The 26,746-nt window shown below is 53.4% G+C and overlaps 1 protein-coding gene across 1 annotated transcript; it reads left to right on the top strand.

The window, feature by feature from the left end:
- Positions 1 to 3,859: 3,859 nt before the first annotated feature.
- On the top strand, positions 3,860 to 23,826 carry WNT8B (Wnt family member 8B). Its single transcript, XM_045022799.1, has 6 exons — positions 3,860 to 3,945; positions 8,479 to 8,512; positions 11,469 to 11,607; positions 13,104 to 13,229; positions 19,887 to 20,029; positions 21,803 to 23,826. The coding sequence occupies exons 1-6, from the start codon at positions 3,926 to 3,928 to the stop codon at positions 22,358 to 22,360; spliced, it is 1,020 nt and encodes a 339-aa protein (XP_044878734.1). The 5' UTR covers positions 3,860 to 3,925; the 3' UTR covers positions 22,361 to 23,826.
- The last annotated feature ends 2,920 nt before the right edge of the window (positions 23,827 to 26,746 follow it).

The following is a 26,746-nucleotide window of genomic DNA, read 5'->3' on the forward strand; positions in this document are numbered from 1 at the left end:
GAAATCTGAGCAGGTGTTTAAAGCAGCATTAACTGCCAGAGAGCCCCTGCCATGGCACGTAGCATGTTATCGGGCTGGGGGAACACAGGACAGCAGCAGGGTGGCCTCTGGATCTGCACTGTCAGGGGAGTTGTGGGGGGATCAGACCACCTGGGGCTGTTCTCTGAATCCCTTCTGGCTCCTTGGGATCTGCTGAGTCCACAAGCCGCGCCTCGTTCCCCTCTGCGCTGCTAAAACCACATTGTCCCCAAGAGGCAGATTGATGGGACTGCCACACCTACTACCTCACTGCCTTTTCCAGCCAAGTTTGACCCTGCCACAGGCTTAGCCCATGGAGAGAGACACAGCCCGAGTCCATTAGCTGCTAAAATACAGGGGTAGGAGTAAGTGGGGTTGTACGGTCTCTAGCACAACGGGGCCCTGATCCATGATACACAGTATCTGCATCATTCATAAAATGGACTGCGCTCTATTTTAAAAGGAGTGGGATCCACGCAGTTAAAGATCATTCTCACAATTTACCAAGGGGTGTGGCAGATTCTCCGTCACTGGCAATTTTAAAATCCAGATGGGATGTTTTTCTGGGTCTCTGGCCTGTGTTATACAGGAAGTCTGAGATGATCCCAATGATCATGTCTGGACTTGGAATCTAGCAATCTATAAATAATTTGATTGCCTGCCTGCCCAGGGGAGGGATATATGTCCTCTCCTGGGGCACTCTGTCTTGAGCAGAAGCAAAGAGGTTGTCAGGCAAAAGATGGCATTTTGGCTTCTCTCAGCACAAGACACCGCTGTCAGGTTTGCTCTGTCACTGACTCACTCTGTGGCCTTGGTCAAGTCGACCGCTTGGTGCCTCAGTTTCCACACCTGTAAAATGGAGAGTTTTATGGCTACCCATCTTTCTAAAGCACTTTGAGATTGGCTGGTGAAAAGGTGACAATGGTAGGTCTGACTGGGATTATTATTTTGCAAATCCTCGGGAACAGAACAATTTCAGCCTGGATCAGACCAATGGCCCATGAAGCCCAGCGACTTGACTCTGATGGCAGCAGGCACCAGCTGCTTCAGTGGAAGGGGCAAGAATCCCCTGCAGCAGGCAGTTCTGTTATCTGAGGCTGGCTCATGCCCTGGAGCAGGAGAGGTTAGATCTCTTCCAGAAACTTGCCATTAGCTCCTCAGCTGGTGCCAGTCAGCATTGTTTCATTGATTTTCATGGAGCCACGTCAGTTCACACAAGCTAAAGATCTGGCCAGATGCACTGAGACTGTCAGCTCTTTGGGGCAGAGGAAGTCTTTCTGGTCTGTGTTTGTACAGCGCCTGGCGCAATGGGTCCTGGGCCATGCCGGGGGCTCAGGCACCACCTCAATAATAATAATTCATTAATCACCAAGTCGCTAATGGCACCAGTATTTCCACTAGCCAGCGAAGCATGAGCACAGGGAGCACTGAGAGCTCAGCACGGCCTCAGACCACTAGCCCAGCTGCAGCAGCACGTACATAACTTTAATAAAATGAGGCCTGATTCTGATCAGCAACAGAACACTGATTCCGCTGGAGTTACGCCGGATTTACACCAGAGCCAGACCAAACCAGCCCCATATCCTGGCCAATCTCAGCTGCTTAGTGGGATTTATTGTGAGACAGTCATTCCCCTGGGCACCGATCAAGGCCCAGGACCCAGCCCTGGTGGGCGCTGTCCAGCCGAGCAATACGAAAGCAGTCCCTTCCCCCGACAGTGCCCAGGCTGGATTTAGGATAAGACCCAGCAGGTGGGTGTGACACAGGTAGCAGTGACACGGGCTGTCGTTTCAGCCTAGGATCAGCTGGCAGAGTTTGTAGGGACCAGGTCAGTCTGAAGGAGGGATGGCAAGCAGAGTAAGGTAGTGGCTTTTCTCACACCACCATGAGAGGCCGGGGGAAAGGATGCAGGAGACGGCAGGAGAAGCAGACCAGCAGGAGATGGAGGCTGGCACGGTTGGCAGAGCGAAGGGAGGGGTCAGTGGCTGGAACGGCTTGGGAAGGTGGGGTGAAGGGACGGGCCTCCAAGGGGAGGATGGGATGCTCGTGTTGGAGGCAGCGGAGAAGAGGGAGGCAGAGGTGGGAAGAGCTAGAAGCAGAAGGATGTTCCCAGAAGCATCCTTTGAATAGACTGGAATGCAGGCCCTGAAAGGGGGAGATGACAGTATTCAAGGCACGAGACGAGACAGGCAAACACTCAGTTGCTGCCTTCCTGCCCAGCCTGCCTGATCGGCTCGCCCTCCCTGGCACCCTGGCGCAATGTGATGTTTGCATGGGGAAGGGGTTTTCAGTCACTTTCCTGCATTCCAGCATTTCTCACGCAAAGCTACTTGAAACAGGCAAGCGGCCCCCTGAGTTCTACAGCCCAAACACCGAGGAGGCTGGGAAAATTCAGCCACGATCAGCTACGGCAGCCTGGAAAAAACCCCATGCAGCTGGATGCTTCAGGGGGTAGCAAGCCTTTGCTTTTCTGTCTCTACAAGGAGCTCTTTCTAGTGCTGTATGGCTACTGCGAGGAAGGACAGACTTGGACTCAGAAGATCTGGGTTCAGTGTCTGGCTCTGCTACATGATCTCGCTGTGACCTCAGGCAAATCTTTAACTCTTAGCTTGCCTCAGTTTCCCCATCAGCAAAATAGAAATTATACTTCCTTTATCTGTATGTGCTCAGCACCTAGTACAATGTGGCCTTGAGCTCAGCTGGGGCCTATCAGTGCTCCTAATAAAGAGCATGCTCTGCATAAAGTCAGTAGTCCAGCCGTGAGCCCCTTAGCTCTCCCAAGCAAAGCAAGGGCAGGTTGGGTCAGTGCTGTGCTGAAAACCCATGGTGGTGTTACTGATTCAGTAGGGGAGCTCTTCCTATCCCCAACCTGGCATTGTGGAGAGCTGTACATTGGAGGTGCTGCCTCTGGTATGAGACCTAAAGTTAAAATCCTGACTGTGTGTTCATTAAAGGTAACATGGAAACTGTTGCAAAATGAAGGGCAAATCTCCCTAATTCCTGGTGAAATCCCAGCTTTCGTCATATTAAAATCCCCCCTGTAGTTTCAGCTGGAAACAGCATTCTTAATTCCCTGCCATAAACCACGGTGTAGTGTGGTCAGGCACCATTCACCAGCTGCCACATTCCACCCCAGAGCTGGCTGCATTTCACAGGAGGGTTAGGTGATTCCTGTGTATTCACTGGTTATGTTGGTAAAGCATGTTAGTAATTTCTTACCTTTATAGAGAGCCTATCTGTGTTTAGCTGGAAGCAATAACAGCAAATTGCAAAGTTGTGCTGGATGCCGTCTCATCTCAGTGCAATAAGGCAGAACACGAGGCACTCTGTTGTACTGGGTATCTTGCCCCTCTGAGGCAGTCACATACAGCAAGGTGCATGATGATATTGGATAGCTGCTCCCCTTGAGCGTAATGACACAGGAAGAGTTATGTTGTTTTTCCAGGGGGCTAGATTGTAATCATGGGCTACCTTGTGACTATTGAGTACTTAACCATGCAATATTAACATGCACACTATTAACAGAGTTTTCTCTGTGGAATTTCCTAGGAGTGACTATTTGGTTTAATGGGAAAAAAATCCCCCAAAGTACTTTCACTATTTTTCTAGACAATTTGGTCAGCGAGCATCAGAACCCAAACAGCCAAATCCAGTTAGGAGGGCCCTCAACTTGGAGAGCTGGATTCAATTTCTGACTCCTGCCACGTCACCACCTTTCTGTGCCTCAGCGTCCCCAGGCTATAAAATGAGGATACGGAGGCTTCCTTTCTGCCCCCCTTTGTCTACTTAGAGTGTAAGCTCTTTGGGGCAGTGCTGGTCAATAACTATGGGTCTGTACACTGTCTAGCCCAAGGGGGCCCGGATCTATGGGTCTGTCTTTCTACAGTAGAAATAAGGATAGTGATCTATGCTTGTCTTTTTGATAAGGTAAGAATTGTTGAGCCTGTGAGGCACCTTGTTCTCTTTCTTTGGCTGGTGTAAGGTCTGCATTGAGGCTTAGGCTGTGGGCCTGATTCATTTCTCACTCCCACAGGGTTTTCCCTCATGCAGATCCTCAGCTGAAGACACTGTGCATATAGGTCTGTTGTCTTTAATGGTACTGTGCAGCTTGGCACCAGCTGAGGATCTGGCCCTGGGACTCCCAGAGTTGTTCCTGGTTTGCCAGACTAAGGGAGAGGAGAATCAGACCACGTCACTCTGAGATGATCACAATTATTAAATACCACCACGGGCCAGGCCGAGTGGAGGCTGTGCTGTGCCCTGGGATTTCCAGTTCCTTGGCATGTGGATTGCGAGTGACCTAATGAGGTCTTCCACTGACGTCATCGGTAGTCGGATGGAGCTGCTGATTCATGAGGATAACAGATGAGTTTGCATTGGTCTGTTACATAGTCTCTGTGCCCCTCTGTCTCTTCGCTCTCCCCGTATTTCATAGCCATTCCCCCCCGACCTGAACAGCTGACATGGGCTCAGCCTGTGCCTGTAGAATGCACCAGTGTCTAACTCGTGATCTCTTTGTCTGTTGCTTTCACATTGTTTTTGCCTCTCTCACTTTCTCTTGTGTCTCTCTCTCCATTGTACTGTCACTCCCTTCCTCTCTGCCGGGGCCTCTCTAGCGCTCTGCCATTCATTAACTCCCCCCTCTGTGTCACGTGCTCCCTGAGGGTCCTGTTCTCTCGTGGCCTGGTGGACAGCGTGTTGGATTAGCAGCTGAGGACAGAGGTTCAGTTCGTGGAGCTATTCCGGAGCTGCTGTGTGACCCTAGGCAGATTGCTTTTTCTCTTTATTGCCTTATGTGAACTGTAAGCTCTTTGGGGCAGGGCTGTCTCGGGGTATGTGTTTGCACAGCATCTAGCACCAGGGGGCCCTGATCTTGGTCTAAAAGCAGCTGTAATACACATCCAAATAACTAATCCTGTGGGAGTTGGGGCAAGGAAGGCAGACGTGCCTCCTACTCTCCCCCGCTTCTACTTATGACATGGGAGGAACTGAAGTGTTCAAAAACATGAGATGCGGTTACCGTATATCTCCAGAGCAGCCTACTGGTAGGAAGCCCTTGAACCTCTAGAAGCAATGAATGCCTCCAGCCATGTCTTCTGCTATCTGATTAGAGCAGGAACTTCTGCTCTAAACTGCTGAGAGATCTGCTTGTGCATTTCAGGTGGACACCCGCCAGGTTTGTGTTTCTGCCTTCCCATCACTCTGCTACCACCATCCTGCCAATGGAGCTGAAAGCTCTACTCCTGCCTCAGTCATCCCCAAATTCCACTTGCCCATCATGTTCAAAAGTAGGGCATTAGATGCAGGGGCCTACTAGCTTTTTACTGAGGATTGGCAGTGTTATGTTCACAGCCTACACAGAGAATTTAAATAAAAACATCAAATAGTCTTCCTGGAAGGTTACAACGTAACTCTACTTTACTTCTTAGAATCCAGAACAAGAACACACAAGAGCCCCAAAACAGAGAGAGACAAAGCAGGCTGCTCCATAAAACAGAGAGGCACAGCTCACCCCATCTTACTCTAGGCTGGCTGGCTGCAAACTGACTCTTATCCCATGCTTTCCCAGAGCCCACTAGCCTGCAAGCAGAATCAGGAAAACCTCTGAGAATTTAATTTTAAAGTGATAGATCACAATTTTTACAGTTTTCAATACACCATAGCCAGCTCCACAGCAGCAGCACCTGTGTTATAGGCTGTCCCTGGACTGACAGCAGCCAGTATCTGTGGATGCCATTGGGAGAACAGGCTCTCCGTTCCACCTCTGGGAAGGAGAAAATGTTCAAACCACTAACTCCAGCCCTTGGACCCTTCAGTCAACCAGAGTTCTGGCAAAGAGCTGGCTCTGAGCATTGCCTGCCCAAAGGATACACATGCCAGATTTCAGTAGATACAAAGACAAGACTGAGGTAGCAGGGATACTGATCATTCTCATACATGCATCTGTATCCTGTGGCACCCTTACCACAAGGTATTGCTGAAACCCAGAACTGAGTAAGATTCAGAAAAGGATTGGACATTTCTGTGGATAACAAGCACAACCACAATTATATTAAATACAATAAAAATGTATAAGAGATGTAAACCCCCATGCTTCAGGGCATATGTCAACCTCTAATTTACAGGGGTCAGGAAGGGACATCCCCTATGGGCAGGTTATTTCATCATTGACCATTACAGGGTTTCTTATACCTTCTTTAGAAGTGACTGGAGCTGGCTACTGTCAGATGGTCCCCTGGTCTGATCTGGTCTCGCAATTCCTATGTTATTTCACAGTGAAGTAGCTCCATTGATCTATCCCTAAAGAACATGCAGGTTGTTATTTCTTAAAGACTCCTTGAGATACAAAAGCATACAGGAAGGATGAGCCAGTGGTTAGGGTGCTAGCCTGGAACTTGGGTGACTTGGCTTCAATTTCCTGCTCAGCCACACACTCCCTGGGCAAGTCTCACTCTGTGCCTCAGTTTCCCCATCAGCACAATGGGGATAACAGCTCTACCCTGCCTCACAGGGGTGTTATAAGGCTACATAAACTGATTGTGAGTTGCTTGGATACAATAGTGATGGGGCAATGATGGGGGTACCTCAACTAGACAGAGTGTGACTGACCCTTCTACACTAGGGTGCACCTCCCTCATTGCCTATGGCTCACAGCTCATGTGGTTAAAGCAGCAGTGGATGAAATGAAAGAAGATCTTTATTTGCTGGGTGTTCAGAAGATTCAGAAATGCTAGCAGAGAAAGCTGCACCTGGGGGCTGTGATACTTTGATCTCATTTTGGTTGTTGGGTTTAGCATGCGGGTGCTGGGTGGGGATGATGGCCTGTGAGATATGGGAAGTTAGACTGGATCATCCAGTGGGCCTTTCTGGCCTCAAACTCTATGACACCAGCAGCTAGGACAAGACAATTGGCTTCTATTTCTGGCTCTGCCCGGATTTCCTGTGGCAAGCACCGTATCTGTTTCCGCTCCAACTCCCTGTCTGTCTTGACTGTAAGTGCTGCAGGGTAGCAGCTGTCTCTCACTATGGGTACGTACAGCGCCAAGCACAATGGGGACCTGGTCCTAGTTGGGGGCCTCAAGAAGCTATAAATACAGCGTAACTATATATATAGAGAGAGAGAGAGTGAGAGAGATTAGGTCAAGTTGGGGGAGTGGGTGTAGCAAAGGGAACAGAGCAATGGTGGGGGACTCTTGAAAGGCCTGATGGTTACATTTGGAAAAGCCAGGCAGGACTTCCCTGAACATCCTTTGCCTGCCTCAAGTCAGGGAGAGTCAGATGAAAGCCGTGTCAGGGCAAAGTGTTTTTACGAGATTTCAGTTACTTTCTCCTTCCACATGAGCTGGGAGAACAGATTTTCTCATGGGCTTTCATCAGGTCTGATTCCCATTCCAGCTAGAAATGGGAGCAATGATCCCAAGCACAGTAAGGACACCCCAGAGCATTCCAAAAATCATGAGTCTGGCCCAAGACAGTAAGAGGCTTAAAGAAAAGCTCATGATTTAAAAATATATATATATTGATGTTATTTTTATTTGCCTTCTGGCCTCATAGCCATTGTTTTCAAGCTTTTCTCTGTAACCACAAGGGCTAGAGCCTTACTGTTGTCTCAGGAGGAGAGCTGAGATTCTCATAATCTCATGCCTCCAGGAGCTGGGGCCTTAAGACAACCACTAAATAGCGTCAGACTCAGAATAATATATAGAAGTTGACAACACTGCAACTACTTACCCTGGTTCAAGTTGGATTAGATTAGAGGTCATAGGGTCCCACGTAACAAGGAGGTGGTTAGGGCATGAGCCTAGAACACAGGAATTCCTCCTTCCTGTCCGTTCGCTCACTGAGCTAGATGTGCGCTACCTTCCGGTTTGGCTAGGTGGCGCTAGTGCACATGGGACCAGATCCTGAGCATGCTGGGGCAGCATCCAGGGGCTGTGCAGTGGGAATGTGCGGCTGGTCCCAGGGCAGTGGCTGGGCTCTGTCACGCGCAGGAGGGTCATTCCCACTGGGACCAGCTGTGCAAACACCTGCAAATGGAAATCACATGACTGGATAAAGACTGACAGTGCAAGAAGGAGAGAGGATGGGGGCGTGGATGGGAGGGCAGGAATTGCCCGAGGGTGGGATGGGGTGATAAGGGGAGAGGGGCACTGCCCTATAGGGGGGGCAATTATGAGGAGGGGGAGGAGGGCCCTGCCCCAGGCTGCGAAGAGGGGTGAGGGGGGTCACAGCTTCTGGGGTGGGGGCAGCTGTTGCACCCAGGATGGGCCAGCAGTGAACAGGTGATTTCCCAATGTGGAAGGGCTCTGAGGAGGGGGAAGGGGCTTCTCTGCCCTGGAGGGAGGGGCTGGGAGGTCAATGCTGCTCTGAGCTGGTGAGGGCACCGCAGAATTCCAGGCATTCCCGTGGTCGGCACTGTGCTAATTCCTCGCCACTGAGGGCCTGTTCTCTCTCTTCCAGGTCAGTGAATAATTTCCTGATGACCGGCCCGAAGGTAAGAGAAATCCCTTTGATCTGCGCTTGGGATTCTACTCAGCCCTCAGGGGCATCTAGTTCCTTTCCTCCATCTCCAGCAGCCTCGCTGGCCTCCCCATGCAGCGTGCCAGCCGGAGGAAGCTTGGGGGAGGGGGAGATGAGGCTGCTTGTCCAGTGCCCATCACTGCGCTCTGGCCTGTGATCGGTTCTGCTCACTGGGAACACCAGCGTCTGTCTTGGGGGCCAGATCCCAGAGCTGTGCCCATTGACACCAAGCTCTGGGGCCTCTAGCTCCCACATAACCCAGCTTAGCTGGCTGTTCCCACAGCCCGCCCCTCCCCCCACCCTGCAGCAGAGACAGGGTCCATTTGTCCACTGTTGCAATGCCAGGCTCCCTCCTGGAGAGCTAAGGGACATCAGGCACAGCCCCCTGAGGGGGCGGGGGCACTACACTGCCCCCTGCAAGGACACACCCGTCCTCAGGCGGGGCAGTCCCTTAGGCTCAGATCAGCCTGGGAGGAAGGGTGTTGCAATCTGGCCTGTAAGGACATGGGTCCTGGTGACACTGGAGTTACAGCACGCTGACCCACGGCATCACAACAGCATGACGTGAGGGCTTTGCCTTGAGCACAAGGCTCAGCGTGTGGCCCCGGAAGCAGCATAGGGATGGGGTGAGGATGGATGAGGGTGGAGAAGATAATTCCTTTAGGCCAGACCCCTGCCCTCCACTCGCTCACACAACAGGTAGCATTTCACACTCGCTTTGCATGGATGTAAATGAGGCTAGGGAGAATCAGGCCTTTGACACCAGCGTGAGCAGAGCCATCCCAGCCCGGATCCCTCATGCAAAGTATGGCAGTGTGATCATTTACACCTCTGCCACGCGCTGAATGTCTGCATTTTGACACCCACTTTGCACGTCGCAAGTTACAATAATACCTAGCTCTTTTCGTCTGCAGATCTCGAAGCACGTTACAAAGGAGGTCGGTATCATGATCCCTAATTTTACACAGAGGGAAACTGAGGCACAGGGAGGGGGATGTGACTTGCCCAAGATCATGTAGCACCCTGCTGGGAATAGAAGCCAGGTCTTCTGAGTCCCAGTGCTGTGCTCTATCCACTAGGCCCCATGGCACTAATGACTGCAGATTATGTCAGGCTGTCTTTCTGGATATGTCTACACTGCCACGGAAACCCAGGGTTCAAACACTAACCCCTCTTCCATCCACACACACATTGTGCTAACCCTCAGACCCAGGGTCCAAGCCTGAGTCAAGCCAGGACCCAGGGTTCAAGCCCTATTGCTGTGCAGCGTGGACACAGCCCCACTGGACATGTGCTCTGGGATTCTGCCAAAACTATCCCACAGGCTGTCTTCCTTTGTGCTCCAGGCAGTCAAGTTTTCCAACACTGCACCTATAGGTGCTCCAGGGCTGGAGCACCCACAGGGAAAAATTAAGAGGTGCTCCGCACCCACCGGCAGCCAAGCTTCTCCCTCCTTGCCTCCTTCTCCCCGTGACAGTGCGCCGCGTCCCTGCTCCTCCTCCTCTCTCCCAGTGCTTCCTGCCCCCCTGCCGCCTAACAGCTGTTTGCCAGCGCTTAGGACTTTCCAGGAGGAGCGAGGACGCAGCATGCTCAGGGGAGGAGGTGGAGAAGAGGCAGGGTAAGGGCAGGGACTTGGGGGAGGGGAGGTGGAAAGCTGGCATGCCTGCGGGAGGCCCTCCGAAGCCGCAGGACCAGCGGACCCTCTGCAGGCAAGCCGCTGAAGGCAGCCTGCCTGCTGCCCTTGCGGCGCCGGCAGAGCGCCCCCCGCGGCTTGCCGCCCCAAGCACGCGCTTAGTGTGCTGGGGCCTGGAGCCGCCCCTGGGGGTGGGAAAGGGACTTTGGGGAAGGGGTGGAATGGGGTGGGGCGAGGGTAGTGCAGGGGCAGGAAAAGGCGGTGCAGGGGTGGGGGCAGGGGGGGGTTGAGCACCCACTGGGCACTGGGCAGAGGGGAAGTTGGCGCCCATGACTACACCACGAACAAAGGGCTAGAGTGGCCACATTTAGGGAGGGCACTAGGACATCTGGGATATGGGTGGCTGGACTTGGGCCCACATAATATGGTGTAGACAATGGAGCCCCAGCTTGGAACCCAGGTTTCAACAGTCGCTAACCTGGGGTTACAAAGGAGTGTAGACACTTGAGCCCTAGGTTAGCAAACCCAGGGGCTGCTCACTCGAGTTCTGCTAACCCTGGGCTTCCATTGCAGGGCAGCCAGATCCTGTTGGACAGATCCTCAGCTGGGGGACATCAGTGTTGCTCCATGGACTAGACACCGGCTGAGGATCTGGCTGTTCTGTCAGAGCAAAGCCAACGCTGTCTGGTCCCCCTGCTTCTGAGGATCCCTGATCCCAGGGGAGACGGGAAAGTTAGTTCCCCATCAATCCCTTTTGGCGCTATTTCAGTAACACTGGAAGTGTCAATTGGGGGCAAACCCCATCCTGTCCTTGGCTGAAGAGGGCAAGAGCTGTCTTCTTTGGGGCTCTCCTACTGGTTCTTCCTGCCGCTTAGCTCCTCCCACATAACCCCCAGAGCTGAAATACAGGCAACACACAGCACTGCACACACTGTCAGCACCCGGTCATGCCACCAGCTCTTTAGCCTTACGACTCCCTGGGAGGTGGGTCTGGGTTATCATCCCCTGGCTACCCCTGGGGAATCCGAGGCACCAGGCAGTTAAATGGCTGGTCCATGGCCCCACCCATCTGGGAGTAGCATGGTGCAGTTCCTAGCTCCTGATCCTGTGTTCAGAGGGCGCCGCCTCTCGGTGAATATCCAGGAGCGAAACGGAGCTGTGGTTCCCAGGTACTGCTGGGCTGTGCTGGAGCTCTGCCCGCAGCAGCAAGCCCTGCCCGTGGGGGACACACCTGTGCCAGGGGTTCAGCTGCCCGAGGACACGTGGCTCCTTGTGACCCGCTGCCCTCCCCGTGCAGGCGTATCTCATCTACTCCAGCAGCGTGGCGGCCGGGGCCCAGAGCGGCATTGAGGAGTGCAAGTTCCAGTTTGCATGGGACCGCTGGAACTGCCCCGAGAGAGCGCTGCAGCTCTCCAGCCACGGCGGGCTGCGCAGTGGTAAGGAAAGCATTGGCTACAGCTCATGGGACCCCTTCGCCACAGGTTAGAGCCCACAGGTCCCTGCTTTTCCTGGGGATCTCCTTGTCTCCCTTTTCTCTCTGGGCACATCCTTCCCAGGCCCTTTTCCCCATGGCTGGCCCTGTCCTCCCTGCTCCCCCCATGGCTGGCCCTGGCATTGCTCTGGGGAGGTGTGTCTGGACCACGGCTGGCACAGCAGCACGGGGACATGGCAAACATCACTCCCCCAGGGCTGCGTGCCTGCTGAGCCCCCACTTGGCCAAGGATGGGGAACTGAGACAAATCAGCTGAAAGCCCCTGTGGGAGGAGATGCTAGAGCCAGCCCTGGCCTCTGCCCTTGAGACACGCATAGGATGGGGAGATGGCCCACTGAGTGGATACAGAGACTGAAAACAGGGCTGGAGTTCTGGGAAAGCAGATGTGGGAGCTGGCTAAAGAGAGGTTTCTCCACGGCTCTGCTCTGGTGATCAGGTTCTGGGGCCAGCAGGCTGACGGGGGCACTTCCCTAGTGCAGCTTCCAGAGGGCGGAGGTCCAATCGCTGCCCCGTGCGGCTCTCCTGCCTCAGCACTGCTGCAGGGCGGGCGGGTTGCTGGGACCTGCCAGAGCCTCTCAGGGTGAGCATGGAAATGGCTCCCCCACTCCACCCCCCTCACCTACCCCCCAGCAACCAGCAGGAAATGCCTTTGCCCCAGACCTGACTCTCATAGATACCCATGCTCACTGCCTCTGCATGGGGCAGCTGCCAGGCCCCAGGGGACTGGCAATGGGCTACAGAGCTGGCTCCTGGGGATTGGCACTAGGCTCAAGGGCCAGACCCTGGGGGATCAGCAGCAGACTAGAGACCCAGAGCCTGGGGGTCTGTGTGTAGAAATTGGCAATGAGCTAGCAGGCCTTTCTCTAGCTTGCCAGCTGAAATCCTGCCCCAGCTGGTCCTGGAGATGAACACATGTCGTTATCACTTGGGGCCCCAGGGAAATGAGTTGATTATTTCAGCCCAGGTCCTAGTGGGCTGATGCCAGCATCACAAGGGGCCCTCACTGGTCACCCGTTGCTATTGATCCCAGCAGAGGCCATGACTCTGCACGGAAACGACCCTAGAGATAGTCCCTGCAGCTCAAAGCTGACGCATACTGGCGCAGTCACGTGGGTGAGGCTCGCCCTGCCAGTGCCTATGCTGTACCCTGTCTGGGGACGGATGGCAGGGCTGCTGATCCAGCACATTTCCCAGCACTACATCCACTGACGTATGGTCTACAATGGGATAGCTCAGGCAGGGCAGCATTCTGCCCTTCACTCTCCAAAGGGCCCCAAGCAGGGGTGAAAAGATACCAGGTTAACCCAATCCACATAGCCTCAGCCACAGAGACCTGCGCTTGGAATCTTCTCTTCCCCTACGGCAGGAGCTGGCTCTGCTCCACGCAGCCCATTGTGAAACCTTTAGCGCTTCCCCTCCCCGTGTGTTTGTGCCTGGCAGCAAACCGAGAGACAGCCTTTGTCCATGCCATCAGCTCGGCGGGCGTCATGTACACGCTGACGAGGAACTGCAGCCTTGGGGACTTCGACAATTGTGGCTGTGATGACTCCCGCAACGGACAGCTCGGTAAGAAGCAGATCAGCTGTGATTTGCGTGTCTCACCCTCTATCATACTGGGTGTCTCTCCACTTCTCCCCTTGAGCCTGGAGAAACAGCTCCTTCCCTTGGTCCCCTAGTGGCAAAAAGGCTCCAGAAAGAAAGTGTTCCAGGGCTGAATCCTCACCTGGTGCAAGCTGATGTAGTTCTGTGGAAGTCAATGGAGCCAAGTCAATTCAGACCAGCCCAGGAGCTAGCCCTGAATTTATAGCATTGCCCAACCCTTGCTTAATTTTCTTAATTCCCTCAAAAGAAACAAACATGCACACACGGACCTGATTTTCTCCTCACATACACTGGTGTAAATCAGGAATAACTTCATTGAAGACAATGGAGCAAGACCAGTGTAAAAATGAGGAGAGAATCAAGTTCCACAAGTCTAACCAGTCACAAACTCTCAGACACAGACACCTCACACACTCACCATGGCAGCCCAGTCATTGCCAGTTTGGCCAATAGATTTAAAAGTGGCCACAGATTTTTCAGTATGTTGGGGTGGAGCTGGTGGGGTGGTAGGATGGCCAGCCTTCAGGACAACTGACATCTGGAAATTGAGGTACTCAAATTTCAGTGGCCACTTTTGAAACTTCTGGCTGAAGGGGTTGCCGGAAATCACTCAGCAAGTCAGTGTCAGAGCATGTAGGATATTAATGCTTGGAGCTGAATTATTGTTATTAGGGCTTGTTAAAAAATTTACACTGAAAATGTTTTTTGATGGAGAATTGGCAAAATTTGTTTTTTGCAAAGAAAATGTCTGCTTTCCATGGAAAAGTTCAACTTCTTGTCGAAAAAATTGAATGCCTGAAAACGTAAAAATCCTTTCAATTTTCAGCCAAAAACCAAAATATGTCTAGTCTAAATGCCACCACAATATCTCATAGGAGTTGTAGTTTGGAAGCATCATGTTCCCATTCTTCTCTATGGACCAGGGTCCTCAGATAAACTTTGTCTCCCATGATGCATTATGCCATGTGACTACCATGATACGTGGCTTCTCCTCATCAAGAGGGGAGAGTGCTGCATCATGGGAGATGTAGTCCCACCAGAGAGCCCAGATCATAGAGAAGAATGGGCATGTGAGGCTCTTGAACTACAGTTCCAATGAGGCACTGCAGTGGCATTTCAGAATAAAATATTTCAGTTTTTGATTTTTTTTGCTCAAAACTCAAAATTTTCCATGGGAAAAATTCTGACCAGCTCTAGTTATCCTCCTCTCTCCTTTTATTCTGGACTTTCTCACTCCTGCAGTTCGCCATCTCTCTCTGTACATTGCAACTCAACCCTGTTACATGCACCTTGGATCAACATGGATTCCTCAACGTCCATGTTATTTGCTGCATTAATTGTGACCGTTATTGTGCACTTTGTGGCATTATTTAGAAAGTGCAGTGGGAAAACCCTGTGGGAGAGTCACTCAAAGGACCCAGGGGAGATCATCACAGTAGAAGCCAGGCAGTTCCATAGGGATTTTGGGGGGATCACAGCATGAGAGCGCAGGGGGAGTGAATCACACCAGCGAGACACACACACCATTCTGCACTGAGCTGAGAGGAGCCCATCTGTTTCCTGAGTGCCCCGGTTGGTCCCCAGCCTGGCAGCTGATGGGAATCCTTTCCATTCATTAAGAACCTTCCAGCCAAAACAGTCTCAAAATGCCACACAAACCATAGGGCTGCTGATCACCCGACGCTGAATGGCCACAAATCTGAGCCCTTAGTCAGAGACTATGGAACTTTCCCAAGAGGCACCTTCCCTTCCACACCCGACTCCAGCCTCCCAGCGTGTGTATCCGGGAGGCTGTGGAAGTGCGACTCTGCGCTACATAAAACGTGTGGTCCTGTGGTTATTAGCACTCGCAGGGACTCCAGCTCACAGGGGCTTGTTTACAAGCACAACAGGGTTTTTTCAAGCTGGGCTCTCTCCAGCTCCCACACACCCCCTATCAAAAAGGCTCTGCAGGCCAATTGTGGGCTCAGTGGCACCTGTGCAAGCTGATTGTCTTCAGAGGGTTTGGCCAGCTGTAACTGGGTGGAGCTTAGTAATCAAGCCCCAGCTGGGATGACTCCAGCTCCCTCCCTCTTAGATGTGCTGGCTGTGGAGGGCTGATGGGAGTCACGTACAGTCATCCTACTCACTGAAGTCAGCAGATGTGATCCCAAACACACACAGGGTGCAGACTGGCTGAGTCAGGAAGCATTTCTGAATCCTTTTCAGAGCAGGATTTCTCTGTACATGGGGTTTCTACTGTTTATTCAAGTGCATTCTGTTTTTAAAAAGCCAAACAGTTAAAAGGCAGCAGATAGTCACACCACTTTCAATAGTTTCTCGTTACTGATTGCTTAGCAGGGTGTCTCCAGACTATGTACCACACATAGATCCCACTTACTGGTAACATTGTGATCAATCCCAGGTGGGGTTCAGACAGAGATAACCCTGGGACAGCCTGATCTGTGAATAACTCCTGCTTATTATTGTAATGAGCTGGCTAGCATTACTGTGCACCATTGCCCCTGATGGATGGACTCAGCGCTGCTCGCTTACATGTCATAGCCCCAGGACCACTCATGGAGATTCTCTGTTAGTTCAGGTGAGAGTAGGGGGCTGTGCTTTTGGAGCTGGGCCTCAGGATTACTGCAGGGCAAAGAGATGAGGAGGGATGCTCTAGAGGAGTTGAGTCACTGCTGGAGCACCGCCTGGCAGTGGTTGTGGCATCACTGGCCATGTTCCTCTAGCACATCTTAGATGGTTGCTCTAGCCCCACTCTCTGCTCTGGGTTCCAGCCCAGGTACCCTGCAGTAAGCAGCTATCTCTGCTCCTTCAGACAGGCTGCGTTTGCCTGGGCCACCAAGCCACATGTGCCAGTTCCCTGCCACCTGTGCTTAACACTGCCTCTCCTCTGGTGCCTGGGCCTCTGGCTTCTCCCTTGGCTCCTTCTTTCTGTGCTGGAAGCCGACCCCAAGGACTGCCTCTGTGCACCCGGCCCCCTTTCCAGGGCCCACCACGGGATTAATTCCATCCCTGTGGCCTTCTTCAATCTGCCTTCCCAGGGAGAGTGAGCTCCTGTCTCCTAAGGGCCTGCCCTGGACCAAACCTTTTCCTAGAGTCCACTGGCTTCTTTTATGAAGAAACCCCAGCTCCTCCCCAGCTGGGTCTAATATCAAATCCAGCCTGACACCCCTCCAGGTGCAGCAAGGTGGGCTGATTGCTCTCCCGCTCCTGAGAGCCCCTGTGTGGGGTAGACACCCCATTGCAGAGTCAGAGGGAGAAAGGGGAAGAAGCAGAAAGGGGGCTGAAGGAAGTGAAATGAAGGGCTGAAGTAGCAGCGGTCCCGAAGGGGAACATATTTCCCCACTGCGTGAGGCTGAATGAGACAGTATGACGCTGAATGAGGAATAATGACAAGTTTAGTTACTGCATATAAACCCTGGTCTGCCCTTGGTCTTTGTGCCCCAGGGATTGGTGGGAGAGACGCTGTGTACTGAGGGGAGCCTGATGCCTACGTTTATATCACAACCACAATTCATAGTAGGATGCGGCGCTCTGTGCTGAGGAAGCCTGACGCCTCTGCTCTGACCACCTAGCTGGGCGTTCAGGCTGTGCTCTCCCCTGCAGGACTCGAGACCCCCAACCAGGGCCGGCTTTAGGCCAATTCAACCAATTCCCCCGAATCGGGCCCCGCGCCTAAGAGGGCCCCGCACACAAGCCCTGACAGTGCGCTGTACCGGGGTGGCCCAGCTTCCCCAGGGGGCAATTTAAAGGGCCTGGGGCTCCCAGCAGGGACTGGAGCCTCAGGCCCTTTAAATTGCCACCAGAGCCCCACTGCTAGAGCTCTGGGGGCTATTTAAAAAGTCTGGGGCTCCCCTTGCTTCTACTGCCCCAGCCCTTTAAATAGCCCCTGGAACCCCACTGCTTTGCCAAGGCTCCCGTGGCTATTTAAAGGGCCGGGGCTGTAGAAGCAGGGGAGCCCCAGGCCCTTTAAATAGCCCCTGAACCCCGGGCTGCTGCTGCTGCTACCCTGGTGGGGGAGGGAGGAGGAGGCACTTACCGTACAGGGTGGGCGGTACCCCCTGTACCCGCACCCCCTGCCTGCACCCAGCGCCGCACTCCCTGCCCTGCCTGCAGCCAGCCCCTGCCCGCACCAGCCCCGCACCTCCTGCCCTGTCTCCAGACAACCCCTGCCGCACGCCCCTGCCTGAAGCCAGCCAGTCCCGCACTCCTCTGTGTCCAGCGCTGCCAACCCTTGCCACACCCCCCTGCAGCCCTACCTGAAGCCAGTCAGCCCACCCCACACACCCCTGCCTCCAGCCAGCCCCACACCCCTTGCCCTGCTTGCAGCCAGACCCTACCTCCAGTCAGCCCCTGCCCTGCCTCCAGCCAGCCCCATGTCCACTGCTGCCCTGCAGTTCCCAGGGCAGTAACCCTGCTTCAATGAGGGGGGGCAGGGAGCAGCTGGGACCCACACATGGGCACACCCTAGGGTGTCCAGAGAGCAAATGTGAAAAATTGGAACAGGGGTGGGGGATAACAGGAGCCTATATAAGAAAAAGAACCCCAAATCGGGACTGTCCCTATAAAATCTGGACATCTGGACATCCTAGCACACCCCCAGGGAGTGGCAGGGATCCACACACATGAAACGGAGCTCAGTTCTAGTTCAGGCTCATCTTTTTAAAAAAGAACTTTAGGTCTGGTTAACGTACATCTGTATTTTCCCAGACATGTCCAGCTTTTTGGTTCTTAAATCGCCATCCGGGAGGAATTTTTTAAAATACGGACGTATGGTAACCCTATTGGTACAAAAAATACATACTGTGGCACATCCCTTAAAGCAGAACTTTTTACAGGGAACCGGTTGCTAAGAAATGAAAGGCTTTTTTTTACATGTTTTTTTTTTTTAGTCATCCCTGCCGGGGCCCCGCCAAAAATGTTCGAATTGGGCCCCGCACTTCCTAAAGCCGGCCCTGCCCCCAACCATTCTGAGGAGATATGGGCCTGTCTAGGCTAGGGTTTGGAAAGTGTTAGCTCCCACACTAACAGCCTAGTGTAGACCCAGCAGCATAAGTGCTGAGTTTTGGTTTTGCCAGAGGGTGCTTTTCAAAAGGTGTGTGTGTGCTGGGGGGCAGAGACCCCTGCCAGTTTGGGGGGAGGCTATTTTCAGCATATTTATACACTTCTTTCATATTCTAGTTACTAAATGTGTCTCTCATTGGTATCTTTACTGTTTAATAATGATTCAATTGTTATGAACTACATAATTACAAAAAAAACAGGAGTACTTGTGGCACCTTAAAGACTAACAAATTTATTGTAGCATGAGCTTTCGTGAGCTAAAGCTCACTTACAATAAATTTGTTAGTCTTTAAGGTGCCACAAGTACTCCTGTTTTTTTTGCGGATACAGACTAACACGGCTGCTACTCTGAAACCTACATAATTACAGTATCATGAATTGCAGTATATTAAAATCATTGCAATCACCTACAAGCTGTCCTCACTAATGTCCCAGTTTAAAGACATTATGTCTCACTGTAGCTTTCTGGATGAAATTGTCTAGGGAGACCAGACAGCAAGTGTGAAGAATGGGGACAAGGGGTGGGGGGTAATAGGAGCCTATATAAGAAAAAGACCCCAAAATCGGGACTGTCCCTATAAAATCAGGAAATCTGGTCACCTTAAAACTGTCAGCAATCTTATTTACATCTAGGTTCCCTGGTATTGTCTGGATGCACGTTAAGGACAGCTACATTGTTCAGTTGTGTCTGTCCCACTGATGACTGGAGATAATTTTTAAGTCTTTTGAAGCTGGGGAATGAGTTCAGGATGATAGAGGCACAGTGAGAAGGATTATTTTAAATTTGCAGGGCTCTGGAAACATAGTGCTTCCAGAGTCCTGAAAATGAGCCCAAGATCTCTTTCTTGAGTGGGAACAGCTAATTTAGGTACCATCATTTTATATGTATAGTTGGGATTATATTTTGCCATATGCACTACTTTGCATTTATTATTGAATTTCATCTGCCATTGTGTTGCCCAGTCACCCAGTTTTGAGAGCTCCCTTTGTAACTCTTCGCAGTCTGCTTTGACTTAACTATCATGAGTAATTTTGTATCATGTGCAAACTTTGCCACCTCACTATGTACCCCTTTTGGCAGATCATTTGTGAGTATGTTGAACAGCACAAGTCCCAGTGCAAGCCCCTCGGGGACCCCACTCTTTACTCCTCTGGCAGTGTGCCTTAACTGGGCCAGTTGCAAGGATTTAACACTTGTTAAAGGCTCGAGGTGGCATCTACATTAGGCTGTTTACGTGTGTTAGCTAACAGCTTCCAATTCCTGGGCTAGCCAAGGCCAGCACAACCCCCGGTGCTCGCGGATGTTTTCCCTAGGGAGATCTCTCTCCAGCTCACTTAGTGTCCAAACCTGGATGAAAATGGTGTGAGGCTGTGAGAGGAGAGAATCTGGAAGTGTGACCAGGCCGTACCCCGGAGGTGGCACCCCAGCTGCTCCCCATCCCCTGGCAGAGCCATCTCACCCAGGGACCTGTGCCATGCTTTACCTCCCGGGGCTGGGCAGGCAGGGGCTGCCATGTGGGAGGCCCCTGGAAATGCCCATCTCTTGTCTTTCCACAGGGGGACAAGGCTGGCTGTGGGGCGGCTGCAGCGACAATGTGGGCTTTGGGGAGGCCATTTCCAAGCAGTTTGTGGATGCCCTGGAGACGGGACAGGATGCCAGAGCAGCCATGAACCTGCACAACAACGAAGCTGGCCGGAAGGTGAGCCCTCTTCTCGCCAACAGGCCCTTGGGAAGCGAGGGTTTTCCCTGGGCCCTCTGGTACCCAGCCTCTCACTGTGATAGTGATCAGCTGCCCCGGAGAAAGGCAGATGAAGGGATTGCAGCTGGGACCTGAGCGTGCAGCTGGAAATAGCCCCTGCTCCACTGTCAGATGCCAGTGCTCAAGGTAGCTGCACCTCTGTTGAGCTCTAGTGTTTTTCCAGGCCACGCAGGGCATTGCACCAGTGCAGTTCAGTCTCACTGGTGATCGCTGGCAACTGATGGCTGGGACGGCATGTGCAATGATTCTGCAGGTCTAAAGAGCCAGTCTCCCCAGGAGCAAAGGCTCAATGTCTGCCCTGGCTGATGAGTGGCTCGTGTGCCTCTGAGTTATATACTAAGCCACGTTACTGCACTCTTTTGTCCCTGAAGGTGCCAGTACAATCCAAGTCATCCCTAGGCAACTCCCAGCCCCTTTGGGCAGCATCTCTCTCCCTCCTCTGGCCTTTTCTATCCTGGGAAAACACACTGCATGAAATCCTGGACCCACTGACATCAATGGCAAACTTCCCATTGGCTTCAGGCAGGTCAGATTGTACCTGCTGTGTTAGGAGTTGGGGCACTACCATGTCTCGACTAACATGAGGTGAGCCAGGATTTGGCCTTTAGTGGAGGACAGCTGTGCTTCAAAAAGGTGTTGACGGCTGGTGGGGAACCCCAAGGACAGCTCCCCACCACCCAGCTAACATGTTTTTAACCCCAACTCGCCTGTGTCTACACTGGGCGCTGCAAGGTGGCTAGCATCAGGCTGGTTAAAATGCACCTAGCAACACGTTTTCTAACAGGATGAGTTTCCCCACTGGGGCCTCTGGGCGCTCCCCAGAGGGTGAGAGAGTTCAGTAACTGGCACACAACCGTCTCTTGGGACAAGGCGCTGACAGCCTGGAGGAAAGGGAAGAAGGGTGCTGATTAGGGACCTGATCCTGGCACTTCGTCTGCATGGCACCACGGTGTAGTCAGTGGATGAAGTTAAAGGATTAGGGCCCAGTGTAGCTGTGGACACTGAAAATAGCCCCCTATTCCGGAGAAGCTCTACTGAGGAAAGCTGGAGGGGGAGCTTCCTTTCTGGAAGCAGCAGCAATGTGTAGGAACAGCAGCAAAGTGTAGGGAACCCTTCTGTGGTTCAGAAAGGATTGTCAAGTAATTGAGGTCTAGCCTTTAAACAGAGGAGAGGGAAAGGAGTTTACAAACACAGATCCATTCAGCTTGGCTCTCTGCCCTGTCATGTTTGCAACCCAAACACAGCAGCCTAGTGCAGCGCTAGCAGGCAAACCCCACTTGCTAGCTGTAGAGGGAACCTGGTCCAGGCTAGCTGGGAAACTCATCCTGTTAGAAAACGTGTTGCTAGGTGCATTTTAACTGGCTGCACTGCAGGAAGTGCTGAATTGTCACCATAAAACGTGCAGCAGCAACAGCAACAGTTGAATTCTGCATTTGGTTTTGCAAATCCTTTTGGTCTTAATCATCTGCTGGCTGGATGGGGAGGGTTTGCGCATGTACACACACGCGCACTGCAAATCACTCCATTCAGACACTGGGTGGAGACATGGGTAAATGTGTGGAGGGTTTACGCCATGATTTTATCTTGACAAAGCCCCTTTCACTAGAAAAGGGCCCATGGCAAGCTCTCCTGGCAGCTGCCGCTGAGTGCGGTGGCTCCGGGGATGCCGGAGTGTCCTGGCTGACGGGCTGTTACATCCTCTCTGTCTCCTAGGCAGTGAAGGGGACCATGAAGCGGACCTGCAAGTGCCACGGCGTGTCAGGCAGCTGCACCACCCAGACTTGCTGGCTGCAGCTGCCTGAATTCCGGGAGGTGGGCACGTACCTGAAGGAGAAGTACCACAAAGCCCTGAAAGTGGATCTGTTGCAAGGGGTGGGCAACAGTGCGGCCAGCCGGGGGGCCATCGCTGAGACCTTCAGCTCCATCTCCAAGAAGGAGCTGGTCCACTTGGAAGACTCCCCCGACTACTGCCTGGAGAACAAGACCCTGGGGCTGCTGGGGACCGAGGGCCGGGAGTGCCTCAAGCGGGGCAAGGCCCTGAGTCGGTGGGAGAAGCGGAGCTGCCGGCGGCTGTGCGGGGACTGTGGGCTGGCCGTGGAGGAGAGGCGGGCCGAGATGGTGTCCAGCTGCAACTGCAAGTTCCACTGGTGCTGCGCTGTGCGGTGCGAGCAGTGCCGCAAGAGGGTCACCAAGTACTTCTGCGTCCGCAAGGAGAAGCGGGAACGGAGTGGGGGCGGCAGGGCCACTCGCAAGCTCAAGAGGAAACCTTAATGCCATCCTGGTGCCCCGTTTCCTGCCCCCCCGCAGCATTCTGTCCTGGCTCTGTTCTGTTCCCCAGCACAGCCCCAAGGAAGGTGTCGGCTCTTGGCCACTGTCCAGCTGGTGCTTGAAACGGTGCCTCTGGTGACTATGGCAGGCCATAGGCTGCTGCTGGCAGGGCCTTGCCTGCACTGGGAAGTGGACCTCACCTCCAGCAATCTGTGGCCCACACCCCCAGCATAGACAAAGCCAGCTGGGATTTGCACCCCTAAATCCAGAGCCACACCCCTCCGGCCTGCCGCGTGGCAGGGGTGACTCTGGATTTACAGTAGCAACACCAAGAACTAGCTAGTTAACACCAGATGGAAACATTGCTGTTCCAGTCTGTGTCCCGGGGCAAACACAAGGTTGGCATCAGGGAGCCTTAGCGCCCAAAGCTTGCCAGGTCTGTGCACCAGACTACTAGACTAGAGAGAGCGGCAATCAAAGCTGGGCCTGGGGAGCAGTCCTGCAAACTTTGAGCCAGTCAAGCCGCCAGTGCTGGGTTTGGGCAGCAGCACCGCAGGCTCGGCGACTGCACATCGGGGCTCGGCAACTGTCTGCGGGCCTTGTTTAATATTCCCTGTGCAGGACTCTCAACAGTCAGAGGCATTTTAAAAAACCCCACTGCCTCTCCCATGAGGGGTGAAGGGAGAGAGAAGGGGTGCAGCCAGCCCCGGGTGAGAAAGGCCCCTGCTTCGCCCCTCCCCCTTGGCTCAGCTCTGCCATTCCTTACAGTGCACCGCAGTGTAAGTAAGCGCCTTAGCGGGGTGAGATTCCAGGGTGCCATTTGACCTGCCTAATCAGCTGCTGTCTGGCTGCGTCCAGCCAGGGATCCCATGACTCACGCTCTCATGCTCACACTGCATCAGGGCTCCCCGCCACGCCGGGGGTGTTCCTCCCGCCGTCGGCTCTCACATGCTGCCCCACGGAGGCTCCTCGACTGCCGCTCTCCAGCCCCACCGCGTCTTCCCAAGGCTCTTCAAAGGAGGGTTTGAGCAGACGAGCACCCCCTCCCCCTCCCCCCGCAATTGCCAAGCACTCTTATGCCTCACACTAACTACTAACCCCTTCCCCCTAGGCTGAGAACACCGGTGGTAACTATTTAATGGTGGTGTAAATAGGACAGTTGAGCACTTTGATGTTTAATTTATTGCACAGTGACTGTGATGTATACATAACAATTTGCCTTGACACTGATTGTATATATGCTGCAGGCAGAGTGTGCATTGTAAAGAGTTGGCTGATATGTCTCTGGTCCTAGCCAGGGGGTGAGATACGCTCTGTCAGCCGCGGGACGTGGGAGTTCACTGCACCGGCACCGCGATTGAACGCTTTCCCGCAGGGCTGTGCCTTTGTCGCCTGTTCTGCTGCAGTGGCCGCTGTTTGAAATCTCTTGTAGACTGATCAGGAGCCAGCCTAGATAAATTGCTGGCCAGTACCCCTCTCCTGTAGCCATGTTTGTAAACCAATAGTCAATGCAATAAATCAGTAGCCAAGTGCTTGCAAAATACTGGTGTGTCTAAGTCGTTGGGTTCTCTTCTTTCACTAGCAGCTGTATAGTTAATTGGGTGATTAGAGCTCTGGAGACCAAAGTCCCCTGTCTGGCCCTGCTCAGCGGATAACATGAGCAGCAGGTGGACAAGCTTCCTCCGTACTGCTCCACCCCGTCCCTCAGCCCTGCCCTGGAGAGGATGAGAAGTTAGGCTGTGACCTCTGTTGTCAGCAAGCCAGACGTTGCTGGTATTTGCGAGGTGATTACACAGGGATCCAGACTGAGGCCTGACAACTCATTTCACATGTGGGGGCCATTGGGAAGCTGTCTGAGAGTAAAGACACTTCCTCACTACCCTGCCAATGTCTCTCAGTCCTCTTCTAGTTCAGGCTCCAGTTCCAGGCTCCCCTGTGCCGCATGTGTGTGTGCATGGGTGGTGGGGATTAGTGCCCAGTGCTGATGGGCATGGCTTGTGGTAGGGACACTTGCAAACCAACGGAATCCCTCCAGCTTATTTCAGGTAGCCCCCGCTCCCGCAAATCCCTGATCTGGGAAACCTAGGAGAGTGCAGATGAGGATTCTTTGGGGCTAACTTGCTAGCGCACGTCTGTCACATTCAGCTCCTAGAGCTGCCCAGGTGCAGAATGAGGTTCGGGGGCTGGGCTGGGCAATGGACAGGTAGGGTTACCCCTGCCTGGAACTGGCTGACTCCAGGAATATGTTTCCTCATGGAACTGGGGAGACCCTTCTATCATCCACCCTCTGAGGGCAGCAGCCCTGGCTGGGCTGTGGGAGACGCCAGGGAAGATCATGGTGCAGCTGCCTGGATGATGTCACCATTCCCTGTTGTGTAGCCTTATGATAGTCCCTAATTAGCCTTTTCCCCGGTGTCAGCTTCTCAAGCTAGCGCAACAGACAGATGGCCTGGAACAGCTGCCATGGGAGGTGGCAAGAGCAGATGAACTCCTGTGCCATCTGTGGCTTAGACACTGAAAACTGGGCACATGGCTGAGCGGGAGGCATGAAATGGGTCCTTTGCCTCCAACGCAGCACCTGCCAAGCAGCAATGGACAGACCCTGCCAGGGGTGAGCAACCTAGGCTGCCTCCAGCTGCTTACAGGTCGTGCCGTGAGTGTCCACGCAACCTCAGAAGAGATCACTTGGATCCAGATCAAGCTCTGTCTCCGTGGCAGCAGTATTCCCTGGGGTAGCGGGGGCCAAACAAACACCGAGTCTTCCCGGTGTGAGTTGCAGCTGGACTCACGCACTGAGCTCTGGAGACGCTGAGGGAGCTTTGAGCTGCAGCCTGGGAATTGGCTCAATGTCCTCAGTGCCTGGGGAAGGCCAGTAGAAAGGAACTGGGTCTGGTATTGGAGGAGATTGCCAATGCTGTGCGATGGGATGTCATGGGACAGCCTCTCTTCAAGCAATGGTCAGGCCTCGGCATAGGAAACCACCTGTAAGACGGACAATCTCACCCTCTATGGTCCTGTCTCAACTCACTGTTTTGAGGGAAGGTCATTAAGAAGGTTGTGCCAATGCATCTTGGCCAATAGCCAGCGTTCCTGGCTCCCAGGCAACCCAGCCTGAGACCTGGAGACTGGTGCGGTTTTGCTCCCAGTGATCTCTCAGGGTGGGGCTACAGAGCAATCCGCGGTGTGACTGCAGCGTGTGTGCACATACCCGAGTTAGCTTTGGTACAGCTCGCTTGAATAACGCTGGCGGTGCAGCCGCCCCAGCACGAGCAGCGTGACAGGCTAGCCGCCCACGTACAGGCCTGCCCCAGACACTAGGTATGGACCCGGCTGTCTAGCACATGCATGCCACTGCCTAGGCTGTTGCAGCTTTGCCACTATTGTTAGTGAGCTCTCATGGGTGTGTCTGCATGTGCAAGTGTCTCTCGGATTCAATCCCGTTGGGCAGCTGCCTCCCACACTGCTGACAGCGAAGGAGAGTCAATGTGTCCAAGGGGCAGGCGAGGCTGCTCAAGTGGCTCGAACCCCTCCCTTCCCCACACCCCGAAACAGTTCCAGTGGGAGGGCCTCGGTGTCGACACCCCGGGCCTGCTGCTCTTCAAGCCAGACTGCAAGGTCCAGCTTCCGTCTCAGAGAAAGAGGCGAGGGGGGCAGAGCAAGGTGGACTGTGATGGGCTGGCTGGGTGAGGAGGAGGGTTCGTTTTGCTCCCGGATCTGTACCTGGAGCCCAGCACGGATGCATTTCAGAACTGGCAACACCGCCTTTGCTCGTTAGGTGCCTCCTCTCAGTGGGAGGGGCCCCAGGGTATCCTAGACCAGCCATGGGCAGCGCTCGGCCATCACAAATGCAACCACCTCGCGACAGCAGCCCCATGAGGCATTGTTCTGGGGAGGGAACTGGAGAATATAATTTCTCAGAAACTCGGAGGGAACACCCGTCCTGGTCAATAGCACCCTGCAGCGATAAGCACACAGCAGCAAGACCTTGGGCTTAGGCCCAATATGCGAAGAAGCAAGAGTGCCTCTGAGCCATGGGAGCCAGGGGCAGCGAAGTCCTGGGCTGTCTCTCTCCTACACACTGCAGGCAGGCAGCACCCCAGGAAGCTGCTTTCACTCCATCAGACGGCCCCATTCACAGAGATGGGCAAACACCCCATGTACTCCCCTCCAGTACCATGCAGGGTCCCTCCCACTCAAAGCCTGACCTAATCTTCAGATCTATAGCATGCCCCTCACTGTGGTATCCAAATGGCTTCCACCATGCCCCCCCCCCCGCCCGTGGCTGTCTGGTTTGGAGGCTGAGACTGTAGCATATAGATGGTCAGAGCCGAGGGATATCACCTTTGAAAATGCAAAAAAAAATGGCACCCCCCTGCCCCCCATCCAAAG

The sequence above is a fragment of the Mauremys mutica genome, chromosome 7, assembly GCF_020497125.1.
Source record: "Mauremys mutica isolate MM-2020 ecotype Southern chromosome 7, ASM2049712v1, whole genome shotgun sequence".
NCBI lineage: Eukaryota > Metazoa > Chordata > Testudines > Geoemydidae > Mauremys > Mauremys mutica.

Excerpts from the sequence above, each read along its gene's own strand:
- WNT8B (XM_045022799.1), top strand. The coding sequence starts at position 3,926 with ATGCTTGTCTTTTTGATAAG. Across the intron at positions 11,608-13,103 it reads CCACGGCGGGCTGCGCAGTG|CAAACCGAGAGACAGCCTTT; the intron begins GTAAGGAAAGCA and ends TGTGCCTGGCAG. Across the intron at positions 20,030-21,802 it reads ACAACGAAGCTGGCCGGAAG|GCAGTGAAGGGGACCATGAA; the intron begins GTGAGCCCTCTT and ends TCTGTCTCCTAG.